Below are 9302 nucleotides of genomic sequence, written 5' to 3'. Positions count from 1 at the left end.
CAGGATGGTATTTCTCCCAGCTCTAGCAGAACACAGTCCCATAGTTACACCATTTGAAAATCCCACTGGGCACGTAGTTCCTTTTTACGCAGGTATGTTGCACAGGATACAGTTATCATATTGGGAATTCAGATACACTGATACCAGCTGACAGCTAAGAAACCAAACATATCACAGTCTCGATACAGTTAACCCTTCACATGCACAACAAAACAGAAAACAAGGAAGGCTTTTGCTTTTAAAAGTGCCGTGCCTGCAATCAATTAGAAAAGACATTTAAAATCTTGTCACAAAATATTGGATTTTCCAGCTTAGCCTAATATGTTAAGTACTAAAATCACACTAAAATACAGAGGGTGGTGGATGACCAGCTCCCCTAAGTTGCCTTTGAAAATCCAAGACCCAGTGAATAAAGTCAAGGAAAAACATTTACCACATTTTTTGTCGGTAGCTTTTTGCCATAGGATGGTAAGGGCTTTAGTGCCTGAGGTATAGGTAGTTCCTGGATGCTTTTAGGGAAGTGGGAGGGGGGAAGAGTCTGGAGAATAGTTTGCATAGCTTGCAGATATAAAGAAGCAGGTGTGTTCCCCACCAGGCTGTTGAATTTGTCTTCCCCCAGCAAAGCTGTCCAGTGGTCCGGATGCTCCTGCAGAACTTTCCGCATCTTAAACTGTGGGTTGGGCATGAAGAGCAAAAGGTAGTCAAGGCAGAGCTTCTTTGATGCCACATTGACTTTGGAGTCCCACATCTGCTCCAGGATGACGTCCAGCGGAGTAAGCCCTTTGCTGTCCTCTATCCTGGGAGAAGCTCCATTCCCGAGGAGGATGAGGACCGTCTCTGACCTCAGCAGTTCGCAGGCAAGGTGCAGGGGGGTTTTCCCATCTTCCAGATGAAAGCAGCCAGTCCTATTGATGTAGGAGTTCAAGCTGGGGAGCTTGTGTGCAATTTTGATGATCAGCCCCAAGATATCTCTCCTGTCATATGTGACCGCCATGGCCAAGTGAGGAGCAGAGGATGGGCAATAGCAGAAGTGTTCCCCAGGCACCTTGAGAGCCTCCTCAGGAAAATGAGACAGCAGATACTGAGCATAAGGCAGGTGGTTATGCACCACTGCATAGAGAAGGGCTTCTGAAGGTGAGTAGGTTCTTAGGCTGGCATTTTCCTCCCAGTAAAAATACTCCATAGTTCTCATGTCTTCCAGCATCCACACAGGCTTGTGATCTCTCACAGCCTGGTAGAACATATAGGATAAGAACTTGCAGTGCCTGCTCTGATCATCCTGCAGGCTGGCCTGGTTACTGGCCATGGCTCAGCAAATAAAGAGCAGCTCCACGTAAAATCACTCCAGACTGTAAGATCTGTGCACTTGGAATGCAGATCCCGATGCTGCTGCAACCTTCAGGCTGTCATTGCTGCCTGGACTGCACTAGCTGGAATGCATGGGCTGATCATCTCCACCCATTCATTGTTTTTCCCCTCACTGCAGTGGTTTTGTTTAGGTAAGCACAATCCCACAGGCTCAGTTAACCCATGCCATGCAAGCAGATGGTTAGTAAGTACATCCCGCTCTGCGAGTGGCACAGGTTACTGGAATGCTGTCAGACTGCGAGTGATTTTATACACACACAGCTAGAGAGAAGAGAGGGAGAGACTAAAATTAGCTTAGGAGGTGAGGCGGATTTCTGTCTGCATTTCGTGTCTAACCAGCTCATACATTGCAGTAAGTGCAATAGCAATATTCATTTTTTGTATGTCACTCACACACACGCAGCTCATTATATAGTAAAAAATATGTAGCAGTGTAAAATGCTCCACAGCTGATAATACGCCTGATTATACGCTCAGGAAATCAAGGGATTGGTAGCCGTAGCATTAGGAAGGGATCCCTATTTTATAAAAAATGGTACGGCTAGCCATTTAGGAGACACTGATGTTAATGGATTGTCTATAAGGCATTAGGGATGTTTAAGATCCCAACATTAATCTCTGCAGAAAAAAGAGTCAAAGAGGATGTGGAGTAACCATGCCCAGAGTCATAAAGCATATTGCTCAGTTTAGACACCTGTCTTTGTTTAGCAAGAAAATATCTGAAGTGCCTCTCTATTGCACAGCAGGTACATAAACAAAAGGTTAATGGCCAAACCCCACTGGCAGATGGAGAGCTTTGATCTAAGCATTTCTCAGATGTCATGCTCCAGGACTGGGGGCAGAGCCAGTTGCAATGGGGGGAAGTGGGATTAAGGAATCAAAGTTGTGCAACGCCCTGGTAAGACACAGAGGACCACGGCCTACACGCTTGAGGGGATAGTGCCTGTTGGATGAGGCAGAAGGACCTGACCAAAATTAAATTCACGGAAAAGAAATTAACTAAGCACCTTTTATGGCAACTTGTGTTTAAGGAAGGAGGGCTTCCATGCATCTTACAAATCTACAGATTGCAGTAACATGGTATATCACCATCTTGATAGGAAAACAGGGAAAATACAGCAAATCAAGAATTCTTTTTTTCATTTAGCAAGGAGACAAACATATATTCAGTATGTTCAAACTAGAGAGTATTCAAGTATCAACCTCTCCAAATGATGCCTGGGGTCATCCAAAGAGAAAACCAAAGCCACTCATAAAACTGGGTTTAGATCTAGCACATCTTCCAAAGTTCTGGATGTTCAGGTCCATAGCCCAAACATTTCATTTTAGGGCCAGTTTTCATATGGTTGGAATAAACAAGTGTATGTCCAGTTTTCGCCCACCATTATTGTAGTTATGCATGGAAATGCTGCTACATAGTCATTTGCACATGGTATTACCTGTCTAGTACCCATGGTCGTAATAAACTACGTGCATGCTCAGGGTCAGATCCAAAGCCTACTGAGGTGCACAGGGAGGTTCCCACTGACTCCAGCATGCTCTGGATCAGGCATTAGTGGAGCACTTGGAGACACACATTTTGTTTCTCCAATTGCTAACCCAAAGCATCTGAAACTTGGACTTATGTACTCAGAAGGGAGGTGAATTAGTATTTAAGTGGCTAGGCTCTTTTGTCTAAAGCTCTCACAGGGCTTTTCCTACTAGTAAATCATGACTATACCCTAGGAATTACATGGATTTCATTATTTCCATGTGGCAGGTATGGGAAAACACACACACACACACGCTTTACTTAGCCCAGTTTTACAGAGCAGCTCACAGATGGGGCTGGGCACTGAAGCAGGAGTTGCTGTGTCTTTGCCCAGAGGTTATAACTATTAAGCACCCCTCACCTACTACAGGTGTTTAGATAAGGCTCCTCAGGGAAGTGGTCACAGCACCAAGCCTGTCAGAGTCCAAGGAGCATCTGGACAATGCTATTAGTCATACGGTTTAGTTTTAGGTAGTCCTGCAAGGAGCAAGGGGTTGAACTTGGTGATCCTTATGGGTCCCTTCCAACTCGAGGTATTCTATGATTCTATGATAAATGGAGATGCAGAGTACATCTGTATAGGGAAGATAGTGCTTGGTACATTGAGAGGGGAATTACAGTGCATTGGCTCTTCCGTAGGGGTTCAGCATGCAGACACTCTCACAGGACATTATGGCTTAGTGTTTTAGTACCAAGTAGCCTCATGCTATCACTCCCGGATTAATCCATGGCATATTGACCCTAGCACAGGCAGGCTCACAGTTGTCTTCTCTGATGCTAAATCCATCACCAATGGCAATTGTATCAACCAAAGTGGTTCTGCCACTGCTACGGCAGGGTGATGACCAAGCAGAGCTGCTTTCGTAGTGCCTCCTGTCCCTCTGCTGTGCAGAGACTGACGGGCAGTCACTTTGCAGAAAAATGCAAATGAGTTTCTGCACTTCACCTGCTGTGGGCTGTGGCACACAGCAGACCTGGACACCTTTGCCTTCCCTTTCTTGGCCATCCAGTCCCTGGGAGATGCAGCCTGTGCTGCGCGTCCCCCCTCCTTCCTTGCACCTGGCCTGGTGACTGCAAGCTCACAGGCTCACTTGGACCAGAAAGTTGATCATGGTTTTTTGAAGACGGAGAAGGGATAATTTGGCACTGACTCTGCTTGCTGACCCAGCTGACCCTGCAGGGCAGCCGGTCTGGCACAAGGAACGGTGCAGGAGTCTTCAGCCAGGAGAGCAGAAATGAGGAAGCCAGAGCCTTTCAGGGCCAGCCCTCAGTCACAGAAGGGTGTGTGCAACGTCAAACCTAATGTGTGCAGAGACACATAAAAGTCAAGAGAAAATATCCTGTGAATATCTCCAAGGAAGAGGGAAGCCGAAATCCCAGAATCAGGAATGTCCACCAGGCTTACGGCAATTGCCTCTATACCACAGGTCCAGGATGTCCAGGGCGTGAAAACATATGCAATTACAGGTTACCTTGTAATTACAGGTTACACTGTAATTCTGCCCAGGAAGCCCAGCACAAACCTAGGGGAGTCCTTCGCATGGTTTGCTCACCTCTGTGAGGTGTTTAAATGGCACAGGTCTCTGCTGCGCCAGGGTACTGCCTGCCGTGCTGGCTCCTGTCCTTGGCCTGTTCTTGGTTTTTTCAGTAGTTTAGAAAAGCTGGAGCCGAGGGCACATGTTTGATAGCAATGCATCTCTTCTGAATTTTATTACAAACCTAATGCATCTGTAGAACATTCTAGATCCATTAGAAATAGAAGACATTAACTTGGAAAGCTTTACTGAGGAACTGGAAGAAGATAAAGAGTTTGGGAGTTTTTGTTTATTTCTTCGAATTTTGATCTGTGGCTAAAAAGAGTGCATCCTAACTCATAAGGTGTTTGTTGTGGCTTCCTTCTTTGCCAAAGTGCAGGCTAGAAGGTGAGCACAATCAGTTTTGACTCATAGAGGGAGCATCCAAGGGAGCCGGAACAGTTTTGAAGGATGAAACTGAAAAAAAAAAGTTGATTTTACCCAAAACACCATTTACCATTTCAGCTGAGACCAAGAGGCTCTTTAGACCTCTCCCAGGCAGATGCATTTTTCACATTTTGATGGTGATTTCAGCTCATAAAATGATTTGGTTATTGCAAGCCTATGAGACATAGAGTGTGTTTCTGAGTTATTTGGGAACCTTCTTACAGTGTTATGCTCAAAATATTGTTTCTGGGCAAAAGAGAAACCCATCTTATATAAAAGACAGTAATTTATTTTTAGTATAACTGAAATCTTAGCACTCTAATACAAAAATCATTATTAGTCCAGGTCTAATTATTACAGAAAAATAAATAATACTCCTATGCAGAAAAAGTTTCAATAATAACAATAATAATAATAATAACAATAATAATAATAATTTCAAAATTGTTACACACAGACTTCTTAGCTTCAACCCCTATTCCTGGTGTTTTGCTCCCCCTGCCCTTGCTCCTCTGGGTCCTACAGTTGATGGTTTCATTCTGGGAGTGGTGGGGGTGTTACAGGGAATTGTCAGCATAAATTATGGTCACTTCTTTAACTGACCATAGGTGAGTTGTTTGTAGCTATGAGGTCTCCAGAGTCAAGCCTGTGCCCTATCTCTTACCATCCCATGCCTGTACTCCTCTGCACCGCATCCTGTGCCTCCACTTCTCAAGGCCTCTGCTGTAAGCCAGGCCTATGATTAAGTCTAGCATATTAAGCTGGAGTCATGAACATCTCATGGTGCACAAAATAGCTACTTGTTACTGCTATATGTATAAAACTATGGTTGTACCATACAGTGCTAATCAAAGTAAAACAAATCAGCCATAGCTACCTGGTCAGAAGGAAAAAAATGCTCTGACAGCTAAACCAAATTAAAATAAAGCAGCAGGCAGGTCAATAAAAGTCCAGGCAAAGCAAGCCTGACAAGCCTCAGTCCTGAGCCCCTGCGGCCTGTTACTAGCAATGGCCATACTGTACTGCAGGGATAGAGGGTTTCAATAGATCCTGTTTCTGGAATAAACCAAAGCAGAAAGACATGCTGCATACTGCATACTACTGAGAATGTGGCTTAGGCTTATCCCCCTTTCTGTGTCATTTCTTTCTCTTGCCACTCTGTATAAAGACACAGGGAACAATGAGGAGCACTGTGGGATCAAGGGTGGATGAATATACCTTCTGGAAACAGACAAAAGTAACAGCAGCTTTTGGTCTCTGGGACTGAGGATAAATCACTTGTGTGGCTGGGAGTGGGGCTTTCACATTTGTCGTTTCACTGGCTGACGAGAACAAGGCATTTCCTTACTTGAAGAAAGGAGCAGGCATGCCACAGGCCACAGTGGCCTAGTGGCTAATTTGAGCTGAGCTCAGCTCCTTCCCGCCATGTTTTTGCCTGGGCACACACATGTAAAACTTCAAGGAAGATTCTGCTTGGGAAACAGAAGAACAAAAGGCTTTGGGAAAGATGGGGACAGTCTCCAGCACCTTACATCTGTCAAAAACTTCAGTGAGATGTTTCTTGCTCCCTTTCTGCCTTTCTTCAGTGATCTTTATTGGCATCTGTTTGCAGGGCACAACTGATGCCAATTCCTCTAGGTGCTTTGCACAGGAGGGGCACAGGATGGTCTGGACAGGACACACAAAGAAGTAAAGCCATTGCCAGGTATCGGGTGCCCGAGCACAAAGCAAGAGAGTTACAGAAACCTGATCTCTTGATTCAGAGGCATGCTGTTTTTCAGTATCCTGCCTGCTGGTCTTCATCCTTCCCTTGGGAAAAAAAACCCTGATCTGTAGGTGATGGATGATACCCCTTCAGCCACAGTGAGCCTCTAGCAATGCTTGCTGTGTCCTGCTTTCCACGTCCAGCCCAGACTGCGTGGTGCAGCTTTGCAGGCACGCTGTGTGATGAGTTAACACCCTTGTGCAGAGCCCTGCTGCACCTCTCTGGTTTCTTCATGCTTTTAATGCTGTGGTTGTGAAAAGAGTGATAAACTCAGCTGGTGGCAAGGATGGATGCCAACTCAGGGATTCGGTGAAAAAGAGCGTGACTTAAAAGACCTGATAAAACCAAGGTCAAAGACTGCAGGTGTTGGATAGAAAAGAAACTGCCCAGTTACTAACAAAATGGTGGACAGCTTACCTATGTCAAGAAACTGGAATAGCATAGCTAACACAGAAGGCTGGTTTTATGGAGCATGAAGGGTTTCTTTTATATCCTGCTACATGCTTTCCAGCTCTAATTCATCCAGCTGACTAAACAAGGCTTTGAGATAGTGGAAAAATCTACAGTCTGACCTGTCCTGAATTGCAGAATATTTCACTTCTGCTTGCAGAATTCAAACAGCGAGTGAAACAATCTCTGACTATATGGCTAGAGGCTGGAAATGAAAATAAGCAGAGCTCTACCAGTTTGGAAAGCATTTGAATTACATGTAATGGGATCAGCTGATGTGCTGTGTGCAGAACAAATCAATCCCCAGATGGTTATTTACCTGCAGAAGTTTGAAAGTGAAAGATAACTACCTAAAATGCAAGAGTCATATGCAATATATGTAAGAGGGAGTCATCTAGAGACAAATGGAGGATGTTCAGATTATGTCCATGCTGCCATTTGAGCACTGCTGTAATCCAGACATATATCCTGCTCATACTGCTCATTCAGATGCTCACCTGCACATTGTACCAAGACCTGGAGCACTCACAAGAGGTACGGGAGCCTGGGCAACACACTGTTTTCCTGCAGGTTCTTGTTTATCCAGCTTGCGAAGGGCTTAGCCTGTTGTGTCTGAGTTTAACCTAGCGCTTCACTTCCCAGCTGCAATGAGTCCAAGCTCTACCGCAGCAAGCCACAAACAGCAGGCACAGAAAATGCCCAAATCAAGGGGGCCAAGTGTGCCTTCGCCTGTTCCTTTGTCTGCTTTTAAGCTCAGAGTATAGACAGAGCCCTTGATATAGGAAACGCTTCCAGCATATATGGATGCTGATTTAGGGCAAGCCTTTTAGAAGGAACAACATCGTGTGGTGGCCACCAAGAGCATACGTCAATGCAACAAGAGCACTGTGACAGCCATGCCAGATGATGAGCCTCCTTGCAATCTTCCTTGCTTCTTCCTTGCAGGAGAAGTGGAGCCTGCTGCAAATGTGATAGCATCTCCACAATGGTGAAAGAAGGAAGGAGTAAGACTGAAGATGGATCTTGAGACTACTTAGGTAAATCTGCAAAGTTTTCTTCTGTTTCCTACAGGATACTTAAGCAAAATCCCTGGCATTGTAACATTGTGGTCACCTAGTGCTTACACTTTGTGTTACATCCTCCATGTCTGGTAAAGAGTAGCTGAGAGAGATGCACATGGCAAAGCATGAAGTATCATGGGCTTAGCAAAGTTCTGAACTCTGGCCCCTCACAGCAATTATCAGAAATTTTTAACAGCATTTCCTGAGTTATGATGACTATTTGTTCCTTTAATCCATCTTCTTGCTTTAAGGAGCAGAAGTTATAAAATACGTGGCAGGTCTCTATCTCTATGCCAGGTGAAAGCTGAATGCATATTTTCGGAGCCACTTTCATCTCTTCTGGCATACATAACCTCAATATGCGTAACTGCACGGCACTGGGCAACTACAAAGGCGTGTTGAAGACTGTCTGGGTGTCACTATGTGACCTGAGTGGCAAAGACCTATGACATAGTACTAGCTGTGGCCCCCGACTCTGAGGTACAACCTCCCTTACCTTCAGAGGATGTGGGAATATTGTGAATTTCCCTCCTAAGTCTCAGCATGAGGAATGCTGCAGGAGGCAGGTGTCATGGTCTGAACAAGCCTGAGCAAGGAGGACGGGTGCTGAGGTCTCAAGTTGGACTGGGCTTAGGACAAAGAGTGAGCTGAGCTAGGAGAAGGGTCAGGAGCAGGACCCAAGTGAGGTGGCGGAATTGAAGAGTGAACTTTCTCAGGGTGCTGGAGAAGATGGAAAGCAACGAGGTGCCACTAGTACCACCCTTTTGCTTGTGTTCTGAGTGGGGCTGTCATGGGTATGGGATCCAGGGCCCAAATAAGCTATTTGGCGTATTGAACTCTCTATTTTCAGGGAAACTGCTTGCAAGCAGCTGGCAGGCTTGCCAGAGCCTGGGGATTGTCGAGTGCTGAAGGCTGATTAGGGCAGGATCCCTACCACCATAAATCCAATCCTTTTCCTCTGTCCACTCCCAGGGAGGGATTCCCCATTTCTAAAGGCAGGCACTCAGTAAACACTGGAATAACTCCAAAGGAAGGATAAAGATGTTTCTAACTCTCACTGAATGTCATACATCTCTTCAAATATAGGTTAGATCAAGTAGCTTGTGTCTGGAGGGTGAGATGTCAGCTCAGTTTAATCAGCTATGAAAACAACAAGGTTCATTTTA

At 45.2% G+C, this 9302-nt stretch overlaps 1 protein-coding gene across 1 annotated transcript; it reads right to left on the bottom strand.

Moving 5' to 3' along the window:
- Nucleotides 1-415: 415 nt before the first annotated feature.
- Nucleotides 416-1306, bottom strand: LOC104078320 (ankyrin repeat domain-containing protein 9-like). Its single transcript, XM_009579909.1, has one exon. It carries the CDS (start codon nt 1304-1306, stop codon nt 416-418), a length of 891 nt encoding a protein of 296 aa, XP_009578204.1.
- Nucleotides 1307-9302: the final 7996 nt, after the last annotated feature.

Source organism: Fulmarus glacialis, unplaced genomic scaffold (genome assembly GCF_000690835.1).
Source record: "Fulmarus glacialis isolate BGI_N327 unplaced genomic scaffold, ASM69083v1 scaffold33116, whole genome shotgun sequence".
Taxonomy (NCBI): Eukaryota; Metazoa; Chordata; class Aves; order Procellariiformes; family Procellariidae; genus Fulmarus; species Fulmarus glacialis.
The sequence above is the reverse complement of the archived record's forward strand: the minus strand, read 5'-3'. Positions and strand labels throughout refer to the sequence as shown.